This window comes from Lepisma saccharinum, chromosome 13 (assembly GCF_977018435.1).
Source record: "Lepisma saccharinum chromosome 13, izLepSacc3.1, whole genome shotgun sequence".
Taxonomy (NCBI): domain Eukaryota; kingdom Metazoa; phylum Arthropoda; class Insecta; order Zygentoma; family Lepismatidae; genus Lepisma; species Lepisma saccharinum.
The window spans coordinates 2,955,041-2,978,919 of NC_139241.1; the positions used below are offsets into that span (position 1 = coordinate 2,955,041).

At 37.8% G+C, this 23,879-nt stretch overlaps 1 protein-coding gene across 1 annotated transcript in view; it reads right to left on the reverse strand.

Annotated features, from left to right (window-relative positions):
- Positions 1–23,052, reverse strand: part of Arl1 (ADP ribosylation factor-like 1) — a 42,180-nt gene extending 19,128 nt beyond the window's left edge. Inside the window, exons 1-4 of the mRNA XM_083133791.1 lie at positions 22,889–23,052; positions 14,403–14,502; positions 13,608–13,724; positions 5,836–5,947 (exon numbers count right to left, since the gene is read on the reverse strand). Of these exons, the coding sequence (XP_082989917.1) occupies positions 5,836–5,947; positions 13,608–13,724; positions 14,403–14,502; positions 22,889–22,892 (333 nt within the window). The 5' untranslated portion in view covers positions 22,893–23,052. The remainder of the gene's footprint in view (positions 1–5,835; positions 5,948–13,607; positions 13,725–14,402; positions 14,503–22,888) is intronic.
- Between the last annotated feature and the right edge of the window lie 827 nt (positions 23,053–23,879).

The following is a 23,879-nucleotide window of genomic DNA, read 5'->3' on the forward strand; positions in this document are numbered from 1 at the left end:
AGTCCTTGTGTACCTAAGGTAACTTTGTATCAACTGCATAAATCGAAAAGAAGTTACGATCCATTCATGATGTGGTCAAACAGGAAACGTCATCTACCAAGTTGAATGGTGACATCTATATTCACGTGGTGACACCTCCACCCCCCCCCCCCCCAGGAAGTATATAGGGAGTCACTTTATCACTTGAAAATCTTCAATGGGAACGAGTAACACCTTGTATGTTTCTCTTCTCTCCTTATATGTATATATAAGGTTTTCCTTTGTTGCTATCATCTAATTGTCGTGAAAAATGGGGACTGTAGAAATGTGGCAGGCCAACGAAGAGACACTAACACCCCATTTTTGTAAAACTTGTTAAAAAAATGCCAGACAATATTTTGCAAAATTTGAAAGACACTGCACCATGTAAAAATACCAAACGTATTAAAGATAGAAAAAAAATGTGTTTCTTCTTCAAAACTATAAAATAGAGATACTGTTGAGACTGTTTTATATGTAACTCAGTTCTGCGTAATTCTATTTTATACGTAAATTACTGTAGGTCCCGGCAAAATAGGATTTAAAAACATGTTAATTAAACCTTATTTGTAAGTAATGCATTTACATGTAATTCGGTGTTATATGTACTAATTTTCATAAAATACAGTTGATTTGTACGTAACCAAGCTACAACAATGTCACAGAAGTGACAGTTTTCAGTTGCAACTGGTCGGCCATTGAGAACAGCAAGAAATGCTACATGCTTGACCAGAAAATAAAATTTATACAGGAATAAACTAAAAATGAAATAGCTGCAGATTTAGGCACTTTGCACAGTCATTAGTAAAAAAAGAAATGCTATTTTAGACGATTTTTCTAAAAATTGTATAGTAAAACTGTCTACTGTAGTATTTCAGTATTGATTGAGTTGGTCTTTTAAGTCCTCTTTATGCACAGTAAGGCTAATCGGGACTGGACCTACAGTTTAAAGTGGGATCCGAACCACTATGTGCCTCCACCGAATATCGAACCTAGAATCCCTTGATTACAAGGAAATTATTTCAGAATCAAAGTGTTCACTAATAAAGTGGCAAATGTAATGTATTTAAGAATCAAACTTTAGATTCGTTAATTTACCACTTTATGACTGAAATAACCTGTATTCAACTGCATCTTGTTCCTCAAAATAGATACAATTACAGAATACGACATGGTATCTAAATCTGATTTGTAAGTAATTTCAGTTGTACGTATTATTTTCTCTTCACCTTGACAAACGTATAACCCGACTTCAACTGTATATTGATGGTAAGATGCATTTTTATTTATCCAAACTCTATACGCACTAATAATTGAAGAGCTCGGGAGTAAAACATGGTGACATTTTGGTCATAGTTGAGTTACAAAGTAAAAATAGCCATCCTTCAATTTTCGCATGTAATTGCCATGTCATGCAATTTGCATTGGACTCAGTGAAGCCTTCTGAAATTGGTAAACACAAGAGGAAAACAAGTTATCTACAGTATAGCTTCTAAGAACCCTTCTGCTTAATAAACTCATTAATGACCGAAATGTCACTTACCATGTTTCACTCCCGAGCCCTTCAACTTTAAGTTTAGACCTCTACGCCATAACAATTATAATCAATTGAAAGTATTCAGAAAACAATGAAAGCTGGGGGAGACGGGGGCAGATATTGTACTTCTATATTGAGCAAAAAGGGTTAAAACCATAAAGAAGGTTGTAGTTGCGAGTGGTATTATCTTTATTTATCCTTACACACAAAAGAATATAACCACTCATAAAAACTTCATATTTTAGTTTTGTCAAGATCCTTAATATAGCCCTCAAACAAATATATATATATATATATATATATATATATATATATATATATATATATATATATATATAAAGATATCAGAAAGAAAGCAAATACAAATGTACGAAAAAGTATATAAGAGTGTGAAAAATATAGCATGATTTTAAACCAAGAACAGAATTCTGTTGAAAAACATAACTTCCCTTGAGAGATAGGAGACACTGACGACAGATGGGGAAAATAGTTCGGTCAATTACCGATATGACTGATAGAATTCAGTAATGATGAACAGTAGTACGAGGGTGGTTTGAAAAGTTCTCGGAATCACCACCAGATGTCAGTGCTACGACAACGAGGTTCCCGCATAGTAATAAGCCATTCTTTATTAATAAACACGTGGCACGTCAGTGTTCTGGGTAGAGATCTGTGGTGCGGACGTCACTTTGTAGTTGTTCCCGTGCAGTGCTTTGTGAAGATGGAAAAAATCGAGATTCGAGCGGTGATTAAGTACTTCGTAAAGAAAGGTATGAAAGCAAAGGAAATTCATTCCGATTTTCTGAACACACTGGGGGACTCTGCTCCTTCATATTCAACTGTTGCAAAGTGGACAAACGAGTTTAAATTTGGTCGGGACAGCTTAGAAGATGATCCACGTAGTGGTCGCCCAAAATGTGCTACTACCCCAGAAATTATTGAAAAAGTGCATAAATTGGTCATGGAGGATCGCCGACTGAAAGTGCGTGAAATTGCTGAAGCTATAGGAATGTCATCCGAACGGGCGTATCACATTTTAACAGTTGAATTGGATATGAGAAAATTATCTGCAAGATGGGTGCCGCGACTTTTAACACAGGACCATAAACGCATCAGAGTGGACATTTCCGAACAATGTTGGACTCGTTTTAAGATAAACGAAACAGATTTTTTGCGCCGGTTTGTGACGACAGATGAAACGTGGGTCCACTACTATACCCCAGAGACAAAACAACAGTCAAAGCAGTGAAAACATGTTGATTCACCACCACCAAAGAAAGCAAAGGCAATACGGTCGGCCGGAAAGGTAATGGCGTCAGTGTTTTGGGATGCGAAAGGGATTCTGTTGATCGGTTATCTTCCCACTGGTCAAACAATTACGGGACAATACTACGCTAATCTCCTCGACCAACTAAAGCATAAGATACGGGAAAAGAGGCCAGGTTTGGCAAGAAAGAAAATCATGTTGCATCAGGACAATGCGCGACCTCACACAATTGTCGTTGCCATGGCAAAAATGCATGAACTTGGTTACGAATTGTTGCCACATCCGCCTTATTCGCCTGATTTGGCTCCCTCAGACTTCCATCTTTTCCCCAAACTCAAAAGTTTCCTCGGTGGACGGAGATTCTCTTCAAAGGAAGAACTAATAGCCGAAGTTGACATGTATTTCACAGGCCGGGAGGAATCTAATTTTCGAGATGGGATCAAGGCATTGGAACATCGCCGGACCAAGTGCATTAGTGTACAGGGAGACTACATTGAAAAATAAAAAAAAAATCACTGTTGTAAGTCGTTTCTTTCTATTCCATTCCGAGAACTTTTCAAACCACCCTCGTAGTACACAGAAAAAATACAAAAGACTCAATCAGGAAAGAAAAAAACCATAGTTAGAATGGAAACAGCCACTTGTAAGCTGAAATAAAAAGATAAAATTCAAGCCCTAGATAATATTTCTGGACGAATGTTAAAACTGAGAGGAAATTGTTCGACATTTCAACTGCTACATGGTAAAATAAGATTGATGATAATAATAACCCATGACACTAAAGCCCTTGAAGGGCCTTAGCCTATCTCTCGACTGCCAGTATTCCTCCCACAATCCTGCCTAGAGGTGTGGAGATCTTCAACTGGTAATGGAGTGAAGTGGGGTCAGCACCTCGTACCGTCAGCCGTTACAGGAGATTTCCCAGACCAGGTTATGCTACTCACCCTTAGCACCCAAAATTCCTCACGATGGTGGGTTGCCACCAGACCTATACACAGGCCGAGAACCCAGAAACTGAACCCATGCCGTCCCGCACATGGAGTCCAAAGCACAGCACTTTAGACTGCATGGGCACAAAGGAGGACTCTAAAATAAAATTAGCTATTCTCAAATGCAAAAATGTAACTTTGCAACTCAAACTGCATTAATTTTTTTTATGTGAAGTGAACAAAAATACAGATTATCTGAATGCAATATCGCTTTCTTCCAACCTCTGCCTACATTTATGAGGCTGGAATACTAGATGCCGAGATTTTTCACTTTTGTAAATAAAATTCACATAGAATTTCTCCATAATTACAGTATCGCCTAATTCCAGGAATTCCTAGACAGTAGACAGACTGGTTATGTCATCGTTATGGCAAGAAGGCCTCCCTGATGGCACAGTGGTAACATCATCCTCTTGTAATCAAGGGGTCCCGGGTTCTATGCCCAGTGGAGGAACATTGTGGTTCAGATTTCAGTTTAAACTGTACACCGTTCTGATTATTTCTATAAGTGCATTAGGTAGAATTAAAACTCGAAACTTAATCAGGGCAGAGTCAAAACCACTGTGAACCGATACTGATACAAGCTCCGATTGTTTTCTGATTCCCACCAGCACCGATACTTGTAAATTTGTAACAATTAAAAGCAGTTAGGATGATTTATCCTTGTAACTTTTTACATATAAGTTTTCCATTGGAACTAAATCACATCAATGTACTTCAAATGTATTGGTTTCAAAATATTCACATGAGTACTTGTATCAGAAAGTATCGCTTAGAATATTTTACTCATACCAGTCGATTTGATTTGATTTGATTTTAGTTTATTTTACTTCGCGTTTTGTGCCTCTTGGCTAATTTGCGAAGAAGGGGATGAGTGATGAAATGATGAAATTGATGAATGGACATTCACAAACAACCAAACCCGACCGGGATTCGAACCCGGGACCCTTGGCGTCGCAGCGCGATGTGCTAACCACTCGGCCACAGGGTCGGGCTCATACCAGTCGATTCCTTCCCATAATCTGTCATTTCCTCGGTGTGATTCAAATTTCGTTTTTATGGAAGAACTTATTATTTTTCAAATTTTTGACAAAATTTCTCATTCTTCCTAGTTTTATAATCAAGTGAAACTCATCGAGATATTTAGTAATTTGATCAGTGTGTGTGTGCAAAATGACACATGACAATTTTGTACGAATATTATGTGCGAAGTTTGCGATTACATAACAGGTATTTTTACATTCTGATATAGTTCTTTTAATACTGGTGAACTGAAGTTTATAATTGGAGTGAATACTCCCCACTAATACTGAACGATTTTAAAATTGTTACATTTTTTCAACCAGCATTGATATAAACATCAGCTCAGCTCTAGATAATAATTTAATCAGCAAATCCTTTTCTCGATAAGTCGGACTTCGCTTAATCGGAACATGCAAAAGGCAAAAGCCCCCCCCCCCACCCAAAAAAAGTCAAGGAAATGCATTCCAAACTGTCCCAACAGAATATAGGCATGTACTTTAAACCAACTTCCACAGCAACAGTTTCGAGTGATGCAGAGCCAGGTCCATCGGGCACATCATCATAATATGGGTATCGCATATGTATGTACAGCATTGCTTTACATTTTACTGTACTGTATTTAGGCCTATGCCCTTCACATACACTATAATAAACATGTTTTGTTGCTATAAACTGAGTTTTAATGCACTTTCTACTGTTCTTTTAAGTTATTTCAGTTAATCTGGGCTTTCGTTGAACCGGTCAACTTATCCCCCCATTAGTTCGGATTAACGAGGTTTTACTGTAATTAAAATTATGCATTATGCATAATTTCAAGGATATTTAAACTCTGCAGTGATAAAATTCTAATTAATACTTTCAGATACCAACACCAATGACTGACTCAACACTAGCTATCAAGGGATGTGTTTCATGTACGGTACATTATGTTGCATTTATACATTTAGGAGACATTTTTCCTCCTCATTCTAAAAGAAGTGTAAAATTACCATCCACCTTACCTCCAACATCGTCAACAATTCTTCTTTCGATATGCCTATCCTATCTCGATCAGCTGAATCCACTACATATATGATAGCATCTGTATTGGAGTAGTAACAACGCCAATAAGGCCTAGGAAAACAAAGCAAATATATGCTGCAGTAAAATACACATCATATGCTAGTACACGTAATGAAAATAAATTGATATGCACCTACATCACTAGGCTAGTTAGTATTTTAGGTTTGTTCTTTGTGCTGTGTTAGCCATTAAGACATCCCATCTAAAGTTTCGTGATGATTATTCATGTCTACATTTGCACTGGATAGTACAAGGGTCGTTCAAGGTTGACCAGGACTTTCGTGCGTAAAATATTTATGAATCAATGTAGCTCTGCATTACTAGGGCAGGACAGACCATGATTCCTTGCGAGTAACCATGATCTTTTGCAACACATTTGGCGCATGCGCAGTAGTGTAAAGAAAGATGGCGGCAAGTAGTGTATCTGTTGCTGTGGAACAGCGTTGTATAATGAAATTTCTCGTGAAGGAGAAATCTGCTCAAATTTGGCGTAGACTGCAAGCACAGTATGGTGGACAAACACTGTCACGGGCAAGAGTGTACGAATGGTGCCATAAAAGTTCCCCTCCACCCAAGAACAGCACAGCGCTGCCGTCTGCCGGTAAGATTTTGGGAACTGTCTTCTGGAACATGAAAGGTGTTATCCATGTGGATTTTGTGGAGAAGGGTGCCACAATTAATGCCAAGTATTACTCAACACTGCTTCACGGTGCTGTACGTTGGGCTGTTTGGAAGAAAAGCCCTGGAATGTTGTCGAAACACGTCATTCTTCTCCATGACAATGCCAGGCCCCACACGGTCCATTTGACTCAAACAACACTGGCCAGCGTGCACTGGGAGGTTTTACCACACAGTCCTTACAGTCCAGATTTATGCCTCAGTTTGGGGCACTTAAAGAGCATTTGGGCGAGACGCACTTCCAGACAGATGAGGAACTCAAGAACGCTGTCCTGCAGTGGTTACGACACCAACCTACTTTTAGGGCCTCCCCAATGGCGCAGTGGTAGCGTCGTCGCCTTGTAATCAAGGGGTCCCGGGTTCGATACCCGGTGGAGGCACAAGTGGTTCGGATCCCACTTTAAACTGTAGGTCCAGTCCCAATTAGCCTTACTGTGCATAAAGTGGACTTAAAACAACAAATCAACCAACCAACCAACCAACCTACTTTTTTCTACGCCAAAGGCATCAAGGAACTTCCACAACGACGGCAACGGTGTCTGGATGTTCAGGGGGAATACTTTGAAAAACTGACATAGTTTGGTGCTTCTATGTATGTATATTTCCTGTCTAGAAATAAAAGTCCCGGTCAACCTTGAACGACCCTTGTAATAGATAATATACTTAGCAATTTATGAGCTTGACTGTACATAAATAATTAATATGACAGTGAAAAACTTCTTACATCATGTGCCACCAAATTACTTGTTAAAAACAACAAAAAACACCCAAAGAGCATGATAAAAAACACTTTTAAGAGTTTGTCCAAGCTTTCGACTCCACCTCGGAACAATCATCAGGGCTGGTCGAGTGATGAAGTGTTCGTGAAGTGGACGCAGTTGAAGTTCCGCTGGTGTTGCTACTTGCTGTGTGTGCCAGAAGATAGCATTGTGGCCTTGCAGTGTGGGTAAGTTCTTGTTTGTTGAGATTGATGGCCGAGGGAGATGGGTATTTTAAGTTTCGTGTTATACCAAATAAACATTTTTTATTTATAACATTCATTATTGAAAAATAAAGATTTATCAAGATATAAAACAGTGAAACCCTCAGCTATCAATCTCAACAATCGAGAGCTTCGACAAACTATTAAAGTGTTTTTTATCGTGCTTTTTGTGTTCTTTTAACAAAGAAATAAATAACTTGGGATTTTTGATAATCGTGAGTTCCCCCTTCATCAATTTCATCCTCATCATTGCGATTAGCCAAAAGTGACACTAAATAAAAATAGTACTGTAAACAGTGTGACAAAGTTTATAACATTTTTGTGAACAATGCAGGCAATTTTTTGTGTGTATGTGTGTTACTATAGCTTCAATTCTTTAAAAATTGAGACAAATTGACTAACTGATTGACTTTAAATTAATGGTACATCAGCTCATGGGCTATTGGTGGTCATCGCACAATACAGGAATGAGTATCTTTAACTAAAACTAACCCGAGGACAGGAACCTAACAAGAAAATAAAATGTTCTGTTCAAAAACATTCTCACTGAATTTCTAAAACTTACACTTTTTTACCAGGAGTACACAGAACTAAAAATAAATCAGGCGCCGGTCACTTTTTCTCAGGAGCCAGCTTTTTCTCTTTCAAATATGGGCTAAGAAAGCCATGAATAGGACTGAGATAAAGTTACACATTTTGAAATGTGACCTTATAACATCTAATCTATTAATTAATGCAAGACTGGATTAAATTAATTACTGCGCTGGAGTGGCTTACCTAAAGAAGGCTCCAACAGTAACATCATAAATAACTATGCAATATCTATATATATATATAGAAATGATGTATGTGTGTGTGTGTGTGTGTGTACATTTGTTTGTTCCGGCATAACTCTCGAATGCCTGGAGAAATTTCAACCAAACTTGGTACACATATCACTTGCAATCTGGAAATAAATACTGTGGGGGTTAAGACACCCCTATGGGTGGGGTGGGAAGGGGTGATATGTAAATGACAATTACTTTTGTGGGTGTATAGTAGAAAAGAACGTATGGAAAACAGTTAAAATATGGTGTTCTGTCAATTTGAGGCAGTACGTGAAAAACCAACTAGTGCCATCTCTTGGTGTTGAGTTCAATTCCAAAACAATTGAATGTCATCGAGCTGAGACAGCCAGCTTCTGAGAAAAATCATCGTTCGCAACATTGTTTCATTTCATGTGTAATCTACAGTTCATTTATGTTTACATGTAATAAATCGATGTATCATCTTTTAGCATGTGTTCTTTTATCACAATACCAGCAGTGAAGGCTTCACAACCATCTGGAGCCACAACAAATGGTCAGTGGAATGGTCTGCCTTTACCTTCACTAATTGGAAGATAGGGTTTTTATACCCTTTACCATGTTTCAAACTTATAGCAAGGTCTTCCTCAGACTCTGAACCAAATTCAAATGGGGGAGAATCTATATTAAAGTTTTTTCACCCTTCCCTGAAGGAACATATACATTGATGCAAAATTTAGGATGAGAAAACAAGGTACATGCGGTGACAGCATGTAGCCTGAATTATCAACTCCTCAATTCGTCAATCAGACAATTTGTCTTCCCAAATTTCTTGCCTTGATTTTTATTTGATAGTTTTTTTTTACGTTACATTTTCTACACTTTAATGTTGTTATGATGAGGAACAGCGGGTGATTTACCACTAGGCTATAGTCAAGGGGGGCTGCACAAAAATGAGACGCTGAAGGGGCAAAGACCATCCACTACTTAAGTTCCTTAATATTGTGATAATTGTAAAATAAATCATCATCTGAAGTCCTTTTACTTGCTTATATGATGAAAGAAAGTAGAAGGTAGGAGATTCTAGCATTTAAATAGCTTCTTATATAGCCCTATTTTAAGTATTGCATTATAACTGGAGTGCAAGTCTGTATGGCAGACTGCAAAGGAAGCCAGGCAAGGTCACGTAATATGTTCGAATATAAACAATTGTTCCTCGAAGAAACAAGTGTAAACATTTTGAATGCCAACAATTGAAAGTCAGATGGAGGGATATTGACAGTGGAAATCAACATTGCTCCTGCATTTTACCATCAAATGGCATTTAATGTTCTAAAGAGAATTAGAACTGCCCTCAGAAATTCAGTGTCAGATAGCAGACTTTCTAGTTTGGCACCCCTCACAACGAATGCTGATGACCTGCAAGAAATTGACTCTTGAGTCCCTCTTTCATCAATTGGCTGCCACAAAAGCCAGAAGGAAACAGAGGTGAGTGTTCTCTTGTTAAATCCAAGTGTATTGCTTTATCAAAGTTTAATGAATAATGTTTAATCATACGTGTCTATATTTTAAAGTTTACAAGCGTTATTAATACAGAACATGCAATCTGTGGAAGTGAAGTACCATGATGATAAATAAAACTGTTAATAATAATGTCGGCAGGATTCAAAACAAAGGATAGACTATAGGCTCAGATTTTAAATCCCCCTGATTAGGATGATATACAAGTCTTTCATTGTTGTCATACTTTTCCCACCAAAAGGCTCTTCTAGCATTCACAGTTATGGATATCTGACACAAGGAAGAATTCTTGGCACATTGAGTGACAGACATCTTGTCACCGAAGGATCAAGTCATGACATGATTGTAGGTGTTGTCTTGTACATACTCGGTCATCAATGTAATCTAATCATCATTCACTGAGATTTCTGTCATTATCTGTCATCAAATATTCATGCAATTCTTGTTTATTTTAGTGCATTCATTACAATAAAATAACACAAAAACCAGTTAAACTGAAGGCGAGGAGGGACAATTAGTTGTGCATTTATTTCAATATCGTCGCATTGGGCACTGCTATTTAAAAAAGGGTTTAGTATGCAAGAGAGTATGAATTTCTCTCCACGTTGCAAGTGGAAACTGTTTTTCAAGTTGATTAGTAAGGTAGAAACGATGTTTGAAAAATATGATTAACCTTCGAGTGGGTGCGCCTGCGCAAAATTTACGCCAAAAGTAATTTTCTTTAATTTTCTTGTGTTTCCTTTGAATTCGTCGACCTATGCTTTTTCTGTATTCCTCAAAGAGGTATTTTGTGTTGAATATAAGCATTCATTGTTACTAATCCATATGTTATACTCTGTCAGTTGTTGTTTATTTCAGATCAGAACACCGTGTCGTAAAGTTTGCGCTGCATGCCTGCTCCTGTTCTGTAATTATTTTGTCAGGTCATTGTTGAAAATGAGTCGACAAAACGTAGACGTTATCGAAATTCAGCGTATCCTTCAAGTTTCTCGAATAGAATAGATTGATTGACTTCGATTTTGTTTTTGAGTCCGCTTTATGCACAGAAAGGCTAATCGCGACTTGACCTACTTTGGTAGCTAGGCTCGTTCCCAGGATGTTTTGAGGGGATGGACATATCCAAAAATGTGAAAGTAAGTTCTTATTATTTGGTTTATTTTACTTAGTGTGTGTGTAAGTGTGTGTGTGTGTGTGTTTTCGGTGAGGGAAGGGGGAGGTGGGAGTGTGTACACAGGATATTTCCATAGACTGCCCATAATTTTTTCATATGACGTAGAGAATTTTTACTCGACTCGGTCAATTTTGAACTTGGAATGTATAGTGTTTGTACATAGACTTGTAACATTTAGGTTTTCAGCAGGAATATCTGTCGTAAAAAGTACGACACTCGCCTGCTGATGAAAAGCGTGGTGCGCTATAAATATGTAATAAGTTACATACTGTGCTTTTCTTTTTTTTTCAGCATTCTAACTTGAATTTCAATATGTTTAATTTATATTAACCTCAGATATGATATAAATAAATGTAGATCCAAAAACATTTTCGTTTATATTATAAAAATTCTTGCTCATAATGAATGATACTAAATGACGTAAAAAATGCATCACGCGCCCGCTGGTGACACGATTATGAACGCGCCCGCTAGAAGGTTAATAAGTATTTACAGAATCCCATGTATTCCTTATGGGAACTTCAACTTACATTACGGCTAATCAAATGCGAGTTTCGACTTTTCCTTCTACTATGACAAAGTTCAACGTGTCCTTTTCCCATCCATGTACTTTCCTACGTCATTGGATGTTTGATATTCCCAAGAGAATGAATAAAATAATGGTCCCATAAACCTACTTCCCTCATATGGCCATCCTGGCAGTGTTGCCAAACCTGATGTGCATGAAAGAACTACATTTCACCATTAATAGAGCAAAAGGTGACTTTCAACGAGCTAGATTAACGAAGGCTGCATAAAGTGCCTCCTAGAGTAATTTTAGGTGTCAGAGTGGTGGGGGGCGCTGCTATTACCGTCAACTTTAAAGTGATGGCAATTTATTCTTAGTTTTCACCGCCTAGATTTGGCAGCATCACCCATCTCAATAATCCACTGATGCTCATATGAAATCAAAAAATAAAGGATATCCGGATAATAATATTGTCATCTTCACCTTAGACACAGCACTATACCGGGTGAGTCAAAAAAATGTATACACACTTTGAACTGTCATAGAAAATTTATTTTCCAACCTACAAGGTTAAATTTCTGGGAAAAGAAAGGCTAGAGTCCAATTTGAAAAATAAGTGTACTTTCTGGTCAAACTGAATGTTTCAAATGGTGGTTAAAGTAAATGTTCAAAATGATGGCTTTCAGCTTCGATACATTTCTGAGCAAGGGTCACGTGAGAGTGGTGCAAGTTCAAGTAGTGTGCTACGCATTCTGAAGAAAGGCAAGTTGCGTTTGTACATTCCAAGGCTGGTGCAACAGCTAAGTGACGACGACCCAGATCGCAGGGTACAATTTTGTGAATGGGTTCAGGAGATGGTTACACGTGAACCGGGATTTATGGGTAGCATTGTTTGGTCGGATGAAGCACAATTCAAACTTAATGAAACTGTCAATAGGCATAATTGTGTGTACTGGGCTGAAGATAATCCCCACATTATTGTTGAAAACGCTGTGAATTTGCCTGGTGTAAATGTGTGTGGTGTGGTTTGTCTCCTAGGGGACACATTGGCCCTTTCAGTTTTGAAGGTACTGTAACTGGAGAAAAGTACCTGACAATGCTTGCTGATTCAATTTTCATTGCCATTCGTGCAATGTACGGTAATGACAGGTTTTATTACGAACAAGATGGCACCCCGCCACACTATCATAGGGATGTGCGAGCATACCTGGATTAAAATGTACCAGACCAGTGGATAGGATGCAGGGGACCAATCGAGTTTCCTGCACGCTCTCCAGACCTTATGCAGCTCGATCTTTTCTTATGGGGCACAGTAAAAGATGAGGTGTACCGTCGTAAACCACGTAACCTGGACACACTTTGGTGCGAAGTACGGAATCAGTCGTGACTCATACTCAGAAATGTATCGAAGCTGAAGGCTAACATTTTGAACATTTACTTTAACATTTAGAACGTTCAGTTTGACCAGAAAGTACACTTATTTTTCAAATTGGACCGTAGCCTTTCTTTTCCCAGAAATTTAACCTTGTAGGTTGGAAAATAAATTTTCTATGAGAGTTCAAAGTGTGTATACATTTTTTGACACACCCAGTATATAAAAATACTTGGGGAGGAAAGAGAAGGTGGGTGGGTGACGCAGCCTATATATGAATATCATGTCATGTGCAAAATGTACACTCATGGCAAAGGTTCATCTTTATGTGCCGAAGCCAGTGGTGGCAGAGGGCAGGTGCCACAGATCACAGTCAAACGAGTGCACGAAAGAGCCAGATCTGGCTCCAAAAGAGCAAAGTTGGCAACAGTGATCGGCAGCTGCCGCAGCGAGAAAGACCTAGGGAAAATTGTCGCTCCTCGCCTTAAATAATGGAACAAACTGCTGCAAAAAGAGTATGGAATGACGACAGCTTCGGAATGTTAATATGGTGAGAGAGATATCAAAGATTGTTTTTGTGTATGGGATTAATACTCCCATCTGCAAAAACCTTAAAGCGTCATCATCATTTGTACAACACCACAAAAAGTAAGGTACTATGAAAAAATCTAACTGATAACAACACGAACTATACCTGATGCTCGTTTGTCCTCCAAGATCCCAAACTTGGAACTTCAAATTCCTGTAAGTTACTTGTTCGACGTTAAATCCAATGGTTGGAATTGTTGTAACTACTTCCCCAACTTGTAATCTGGATAAAAGAAATGAACGTAACAATTAATAGATTTTGTTAATAACATGAACGCAAGCTACCAGCAACTCACAGAGGTAGTTTCAGTGGCTCATGTATGGTTTGCTAAATTACACTGCACCTACAGCCAGTATTTTGAGAAGCAATAGAAACCATAATCCTCCAATCCCTCACACACTGGTTATATTGGTGTTACCTATCAGCAGGGAACAGATTTATATGTAAATATATAATTATGTATGAAGCTGAAATCAGTTATACTTTGTATTATCTTTGCTCACAATGGCATATAGACTTGAAAATTTCAGTTTTTATTTTCCATATTTGTACAAATATTAGGTTTTGGTTCATATTTTACATATTTAAGTTATTTTTACATATTATTTCCATATTTCAGAATTTTTCACAACATATACTACATATTCGCGCAATAACTACATGTCGCTGTGTGACAAGAGAGTTGGGTGGATTTCTTGCAAATACCTGGTCAAAGTCCAAAGTGACGTTAAACAAACAAAAGTTTACAACCTTTTTATATCCTCCAATTGTAGGCACATCAAGATTCAGGTGCGGCAAGTGGGCATTATGTATTTTTTGATATGTTGATGACATGTGGCATGAAATACCACCATTTTTACTAAGATTAACATTACAATAAAACGATAACATAAAAATTACCTATATAAAATGGTGGTTTTCCCTGCACCATCTAAGCCAAGTATCAGTATCCTCATTTCCCGGTTCCCAAGAAGGTTCCGAAAATAGCTTAGCAATCCACCTGTTGGGAAAAACAAGGTATTAGCAACAACATGACTGCATGAGGCAGTGACATATTTAAGATTCTGTTCGAAAGTCCAAGAAGCTTACATAGCCATGAAACTATTGTAAATGTCTACAACAGCAAAATATAAATAATAATAATATAATAAAAACACTAAGTTGCTGGCCAAGGTGTTTTCTATTAAGATTTAAAAACGCTTAGCATGTAACGTTTCAACCCTGTATCAGGGAGTGAAACTTTCAACCACATAAAGATTCAATTGAATGACCTACAGGGAACTCCAAGCAGATGTAATTTTTCAGATTTTGGAATATCATAGCAGTTTTTTTTTGAATAAGATCCTTCGGAAAATATTTGGACCTAAAAGGGATGAGGAGACAGGTGAGTGGAGAAGGTTACATAATTTAGAACTACATAATTTGTATTCATGTCCAGATATTATTAGAATAATTAAATCAAGAAGACTTAGGTGAGCAGGCCATGTGGCACGAATGGGAGAGGAAAGAGGAGTTTACAGGATTCTTGTTGGGAAACCTGATGGTAAGAGACCTGTAGGAAGGCCAAGACGAAGATGGAGGGACAACGTTGAGATGGACCTAAGGGAAATCGGTAGGGATGGAAAAGAGTATATAGAACTTGCTCAAGATAGGGAAAGATGGAAGGCCTGTGTTGCTGCAGCCATGAACCTTCGGGTTTAAGAAGGCTAGAGAGTTAGTTAGTTAGTTTTTTTTTGAAAGAGGTGATTTTGAGAAAATGAAAACATGCATAAAATTGCTTGTATGTTTTTCAGCACAATACATATAAATATGTAAGTTAAAGTTCCTTGTGCATATAGCACCATGCAATAAAGGCTTTTATTCTATACTTTTCGTGATTGAAGGTGTTTTCTGGTAAAGGACCCTGTAAAACTTTTGAACAGTTTCATTAAAGCAAATAAAAAAATATATGTAAATTCACTTTTCTGTTACTGATACTCTGTCTACGTTGGAAAAGTTAGTTGACTGTATTAATGAAACCACATCATAAGTTCAGTAAGTGTGTTTATGGTATATGTATTACATTTTCCAACAGTACGAGCTTCACTCCATGAATATATAAATTATGTTTGCATGATTTTCCTTTGAAAATATTAGAGTATCAATGCACTTTCATCAAGATGCATTATGACATATATAAATTACTCATGTGCATTATTCCTTGAAGCGATTTAAATCACCGATTTTCTTTTAAACACACGATTTAAATCAAACAACCCTGCGGTACACAGACATTTCTTACATAGTTCAATTTCTATTTATGCCTCTTTAACACATACTTCAGAATCTTGGAGAGGTGAGTGTGGTCACATCTTTAATCAAATTTCATTTTTGTCAATCACTGAATCATTATTTATTTAGTGGGTACTGTGCATAGGTTTTACTAATACCATAAGGACCGTGGAAGCAGGTTCTACCAGGTGTGCCGGTTAATAATTCTTAATTGATCCGAAAGAAAACAAATGCAGCTAGGGAGAAAGGTAACAAATGCTTTATTCAAAGTATGCGCCATCGCTAGCTATACATTTTGCCAATCTGTCCGTCAAATTATTGATGCCCTACCAGAAAAATCGTTCACATATTGAGGTGATCCAGTCAGCAAGCCATTGTTCGACATCTTCATAATTGTGTTGCTGGGAAAGTGAGTGAGACATCAATGAAAACAAGTGGTAGTCTGAAGGAGCTAAGTCTGGTGTGTATGGCGGGTGGGGCAAGAATACCCAGCCAAGTGCAGAAATGGTGTCTCTGGCGCCTTTCGCTGTGTGTGATGAGGCGTTGTCGTGCTGCAAAATCACTTTTCCGTGTCTTGTTGCCCAATCTGGATATTTCCCATGGCATGAAGACGATCAGATACGGTTTGGCGACCAACATTTAACTTCTCTGCCAGTTGTTGTTGTGTTTGCGTATCGTCTTCGCCCAACAGTGCTTGCAATTCGGCATCTTGGAATTTTTTCGAATGGCACGGGAGATCTTTGTCTTTCAAGTCGAAATCACCACTTTTGAATCGTCGAAACCAAAGCACAGACGCATCTTGCGTTAGGACATTGTCAGCGTAGATTTCCACAAGGATACGATGGCTTTCACTTTTGTTTTTCTTTTTATTGAACAAGAAAAGCAGGACGTGCCGCACATGCTCCTTATTTGGTTTGAAGGTCGACATGTTTACCACACAAACTCAATATCATGATCACTCGCACTCGGTTGCACATCCATGACGTTTTGACAGGTATTGTCCTCGCAACACACTGACGTAACAGTTGAGACTGTACACCAACCCTTGTTTCCAGTGCCATCCAGTGACGAAATTAAGAATTATTAACCGGCACACCTGGTAGCATATTTACCAAAAACCGAGAGAAACTTCAGAATGGATTTGCTGCATTAAAAAAGAAAGAGAGAGAGAATAAACAAGCAAGGGGCATGCTTCTTTATGTGCACTAAAGACCATGCTATCAGTTTCAATGCAGTTTTGACCTTGGAATGGAGAACAGGAAGAAGAGCCTGGCTGCCCTTACTTACTTTTAGGATGAGGGAAACATTGAATTCCTATATCTTGCATTACATTATTCTTCCTTAATTAATGATGTATTATTCAAGGGTTACTTGCAAATAGGCTCGGTAGTTGTTGAAAAATCAGCTTCTTTCCGAGCCTTCAAACCAATGTTAAACCTGATAACAGTCGGTTTCCCTTCAATTAGAACCAGCAAATATTGTTTTTATTTTGCACTTTTCTTTTTACATCTTTTCAGTCTTGCTTGGCTTTTAAGTCACTTTTTACTTTCCCCATTTGTGAGATTTATTTTTCTCCTACCCTGTTGTTTCATGAATTTTAAATGCATTTGCTAGCATATTTATATTATCTGACATAGTCCTTTGTCCCACACCAAGGCTGTGAGGTCTAAACCATATTGGCCACCAAGACGTGGAAAAAAGCAGCAACAGAACTTCCATGCCAGATGTATGCAGGTTTCTAGGGTGGAAAATTTCTGTTCGCTGCATCTTCAAATGCCCTCTCGTGTTATTCCATGTATCTTTGTTTACCTACAGCCAGGGGTGCCCATCCCACCCCCATAAGAATTGTTCATCACAACCCCCCCCCCCTACACACACACACAAATATAGTTTGGATAAACACAGAATAATTGTTTTTTGTTTGAATGTCGATAATTTGACTCTTTTTAATTAAATTTCCGATTCGTAAGCGGTACACATCTGTCCCTCTTGGTGAAGTTTGGGGAGGGGGCAGAAAGTGCTACCCCCCCTAAAATTGGCACCTACGTTTTAAACAATGAAAACTGACAGTATTTTACAATCATAAAGTCAGTCATAGCACAGGAACACTTTCAAGAAACAAATTGTGCCTGAAACCATCAAACACTGAAACTGAAGTCCGCATGTCTGAAGTTTCGAGCTGACTCCGAACTACCACAAAGAAACACCAGACATTGTTTACCACTGGCCGAGATTCCAACAATCGAAACCTTTCATTCCAGATGAAATTAAAAGACTCACTTTCATGTTTGCTACAGGAAATAGTGTTCTTGTGGATGTTGTTAAATCATGAAGTAGATGCTGAACATGTAATAACCATAACTAAAAATAAATAACAAGTCAATCAAATGAAACTATCCCCCATTTTTGTGTGAATACATGGTAGCTAAACTATAAAATTTTGTCCCTCCCAAAAATGCCCATGACGCAAGCATGTCATGAATCACCCCTGCCTCCGGTAAGCGTCACACTCGGCCCTGCTGTAGCTGATCACGGAAAATGTTCCCCTCGGTGGCGTGGTTCGGAGCATGGCGGCACAACACATGAGTGGACTACCCTCGGAAAGGCACATGAAATTTTCCACTCGGAGGTTTGGGGTGGCATGTTTCCGGCATCTCAATGAGCATTAAGCTTTAGGCATCATGCTTTGGCTACAGGATGCACGCAGGTTCGAGTCTCTTGGGGAAGTGTAAAAACATTTCTCCTGAGATTTTGGGCAGTGTATGGGACCGGTGGCCATCCATAATCGTGAGGAAATTGCGGAGCAAAGAATGAGTAGCGAAACCTGGTCACGTAAACCTACAACAACGACTGGGGGTTTGTTGTGCTGACCACACGTCACCCTGTAACTGGTTAAATGATCTCCCACCTGCTTGATCTCCCACCTCAGCAGGTGGGAGCGAGGCTGGCAGTCGGTATGTAAGCCCTGTCCCTCACGGGCTGTTGCGCTCAGGGTTATTTATTTTTATTGACATGGTCCTTTTGGCAAGTTCACCATCAATCGAAAATACAGTCAATGGAATAGCATATTATTATTTTCAAGTGAAATTATTGGCAATGGATTAAACAATTATGGCAAATTTATTTGTCTTCCAGAAACTTAAAATACATTGGGTGAAGCCTACTCTGAGGTTGCCTTGCTGGTCAGTATTATTACTTTAATCTGTGGTTTTAGAGTATAATTACACACAATATTAAAAAAAAAAATACTAAACTGATGTACGCGAAACATAACTGTATTTTCAGATGCTGGCCGACTACTGTATCGTTGAATGCCCACTCTGAAAAGGAGGTGACTGGTTTGTACAGAAAAACCTTGCGGTGTATTCTATGTAACCTTGAAGTAAAAATAAAGAAAACAACATTTGCACTTAATTGCTATCCCCCTTCCCTGTTTGCTCCGGTAGTTAAAACAACCAAACAACAGGTTTTATCGAATTATTCAAGAAATGTCTTGTAATTTATGATTTGGTGTTTTAAGTCCACTTTATGCACAGTAAGGCTAATCGAGACTGGACCTACAGTTTAAAGTGGAATCCAAACCACTATGTGCCTCCATCGGGTATCGAACCCGGGACACCTTTCTTGTAATTTATGAAAACTCAGGCTTTCATGTTCAAAGCGAAAAATTGTGAATATTCCACATGTAACCTATTTCGCAATAGTAGCCATTCATTTACTGTGACAGAGTGATTGAATTTGAATATAAAATTTTGGGTGCATCATAGGGTTCGCCAAGGTGGGCCCAACACAAAAAAAAAACATTTTAAAACCCAGTGGGTTTTTTCATTAACATTGGGATTTCAATGATTTCTGAAATGAAGGAACGTTATATAGGTGTATACTAATGAAGATTGCATTTTAGATTCTTAGAATGTGATAATGACTGTCATCATAACTCGAGATAAACATTAATTCAAACATACAAACTTGCTATCCACAGAGGCACAGGGGTAACCAGGAAATCTTAAGAGAAAAAAGGATAAAAAATAAACATCGCTATGTATTAGCAGTTGGTTGTGGTCTACTAGTTGGTGTGCCGGGCAGTGGGTAGTTTAGGCAGCAATTACAAATGTGAATTATATTATATTACATATATATCTTTGCAAAAGTTTTTAAGATGAAACCAAGCAGAAATAGGTTACAAAGGGAATAAATAAATTCTTGGTGTCATGTGTGAAGTGCTCCATAAATGGTAGCAGTAGTATGTATTCAAGAGACAGTAAATCAAATGATGTTGGGAAAACACATATACGGAATTTTTAACACCCATTCTTCTTCGTTTTATTTACTACAAAATAAAAAAAATATATATAATGTACTGGGTTCCATAGAAGAAAAAGTATAACTGATGACCGTAAGTTTACAGAATTTGGTAAGAATTTACAATATAGAGATGATATATTGTGTAATTAGTTTACTAGTTGTTATACTCACTAAATATGCAGTCGTACTTACGTATATGCACATAATGTTTGGGGGTAACGTGTTTAAATTGCACATTTAGTTGTAGAACTTGTAAAATAACGTTGTTAATTATCACGATGATTCCCCATAAAGAAACATAGCAACCATGTTTGATGTTGTGACGAAATGAGGATCAACCTCCGTTCCCCTGTCTAGAGCATAGCGACGCTGTTCAGAGTGATTCTCTTTGGTTCACAGCATTGGTCATGGAAGAATGGCAGAGAGGAATGAAAAGATTGTTAATGGGCTACAGTTATATAAGTGGAGTGTAGAAGAGGATGGTCGTGGTTTGGTTAACAAATTGATGGAATTTCATGTTCTGCTGAAGGAGGGTAGTTACATGTGTCCACGCGGGGAAGCTTAGAAATTGTACAGAAACCGTGCATGTATTGATAAGAGCATGTGGAATGTGGATTTTAATTAGAGGTAAGTTTGAAAACTGTGATTCAGTTCCTTTGATTAAAAATGTATCTTCACCAGTTACGTGCTACGAAAGTGTAGAAGCATGGACGTACAGGTCACGTACAATTGGCAAATAGCCCCATGCACGATTCACAGGAAGGTTAGGTAGACATAGTTAAAATTTGGGGTCATTGAACCATGAATGCTTAGGTCAGGCAGCATTGGTGAATAGCCCCACGCACCATTTACAGTAAAGTTAGGTTAGTTGCAGTTGGGTTAGGCAAACATAGTTAAAATTTGGGTACTATTATCGTATGAGGGAAACACCTACGAATCATATATTTCATACTTCTTTAAATTGCTAACGTGTTATTTTCGAATGCGGAACATTTCTTAAGGTGAAATAATGCATTTCTAACTAAGATAATGTCTATTTTTTCTATTTACGAGTACTTACTGTTACTTGTTGGTTCGAATCTGTAACACATTATGGCCGTGATAGCGTACTGGTTTAGGGGGCGTTCTGAGAGTGTTTTGTCGATTTATGCAGTGTTGCAACCTTGTTCACTGGAAAATATCTACTTTCATGCCCAGATTTGAAATTATGCTAATACGTCACAAACCATTGACGTTAGCCCCACAAACCATTGACGCTAGCCCCAAAAACCATTCACGTTAGCCCCAAAAACCATCTTCCGTAAGGTTAGGTTAGGTTAAGTTAGGCAAGCATAGTTAAAAAAAATAATTAAAAATACTCAACACGTGGTTCTAGTGAAAACACGGCGAGACTGAAACACTGGCTACAGGGTTGTATCGGTACTAGTTTACTATCCTTCGGACAGATTTCTTCATTTCTACAAAAGAAACTACTTACCGTAATAAGTTCCTGTAGTATTGTCTAACATCGGGAAAGTGTTTTTTGTGAAATTCAGGTTAAGTTTTCCGTATCCTGGAAACGGATTTCTTCAAATTTAAAAGTTTGGGGCTCAATTGGGGGCAGGTAACTCCAGCCAATTTCTAACATGCCTTTAACAGGGAGTCTATAGAAAAAGCCGGGGAGCCGGAGCGGAGGCGGGGCCGCATCAGCGGTTGGGGGCGGTAGGTCAATTACCCCAGGGGCGGAGCCCGGAATCGGTGGGAAATTTGAGTCAAAAATTTCAAACGAAAATAATTTTTTTGTTTAAATTTCGTACCGATTCCGGATGGATAGCTCCAAAAACCATTCACGGAATGTTCCGCAAAGCAGATAGGTAAGTACGAATGTCAAAAATTGACGAAACTAAGAAGTTATAGGTGTCTGAAGGATAGTAAACTGTTACCCAGAGATTTTCGCAGAAAACAACATGCATTCACATTAAAATGGATCAAATCTACATTCAGGAACTTCCACAATGCTAAAGAAAATGATTTCCGTAAGTACTTTCTCCTGTAAATTTGAAGGAATCCTTTTCCCTCATACGATAATGTTACCAAAATGTGTGGTTGTAGTATATCAGGAATATGTATATTTCGTTGTGAAACGATAGATCTTGCGATAAATAATGAGCGATTCTACATTGTTGGTTGGGACCCTCTTATTTTCAGATTTCTAGACGTGACCCCAAAATTTTACTTTCAGATTCGTGGTTGTGAGGCCTAAATTAGTGAGTATGCGAAATATTAACAAAATTGTAAATTCGCTCCCAGAATTTTTATAAAGGGGGGAGCGGTCATCATACTGTATTAACTTGAACGTACGAGCAAAGAACGCCTTTATTCGTGGTTTCGTATATATATATATATATAAATTCTCTTGAATTTACAAGTACAGTTAAAAGAATAAATGTACACATTCTGTACCAGAAATAAGATCTTACGAACTAAAGACAATTAGATAACAGTTCATTCAGAAGCCTAAATAAAATAGTCCGATGTCCGAGACATCAATTTCTGTAACTTTCTCTCCCAATACATGCCAGGATTAAATACTATTTAAAATCTTCCATATTTTGCCGGTACACTTTGATGTCATGAAAGAGGTATGTGAACATAATACATGCAACGTTTAAATTTCCAAGTTAATTACAGTGCACTTATACGGAGGTGCATACGTAAGTTTTCATTACAACACGTAAGTTTACATAAAAAGTTTACACTCGTGAAGGAACTATAAACAATTATTAACGATACCAAAAAAATGCATATTTTGTGTTAAAAAGGACTCATACCCATTGTTGTTGTACACTAAGATATTTCACAGTATTGTTCACTTAAGGAAGCTGATTATTTAAAATAAAACCAGCCTCCTATATTTTAAAACACACATTAAATCCACAAATTTCGGTAGTGATTCAGGCGCACACGACATATGTTAGACGTGTAACCGGTCACATTTGCCAGACCGTGTCTGGAAAAAGGTTCTGTCTGCTTTTACCCAAAATCACCAGACGAAGTTGTGAAAATAAATTTCGTTATGGCGTTCCAAAAATACTTTGTGCAAAAGTCTAATTTAATTTCATTCATGAATTTCTATTTCATTTCTCAAATGAAATGCATGGCCTGGAAACAATAAGGTTTCAATGGACGTCGCTACAGGAGGTGGAAGACTTTCGATAGTCACCCAGGTGACCCAGGGTTGGCATCAGGGTTGGCATGTTTATAACAAAAGTGTTTAAAACACTTTGTTTTAAACGTTAAAAACACACGGCTTTGTTTTTTTACAAATGTTTTGAACAGGTTTTTTTTAGAAGTGTTTAAAACACATTTTTGTACTTGATATTTTATAGTCTGTGATAATTTTTTTGTTTGGCAACCCTATCTTTTCATTAAATCTGTGAACCTTATACGTGTCTCACTTATCACACAACACTTGAGCAACGAAAAGATTGGACACAAACAGAGGGAATAAATAGGCTCTGTAGTCGACACTACATCATCGGAGTAATTCAAATGAAAATGTTTTACGTGTTTAAAAAATCATAATCGTCTAACCCACATGTGTTGACTATATTTAAAAATTGAAACTGTTTATAATCAACCAGAATTCCAAAAAATATAATTTAATGTAATCAATGTAAACTTTATTAGTTAAATGAAGTATTTTCTTGAACGACACTTGCAAAAGTTAATAATAAAATACAATAGGCCTAACTGTGCATTTCAGTATTGTAACTGTTGTGCTGGATATGCACTCGAATAGCATTAATAAATTAATAATAA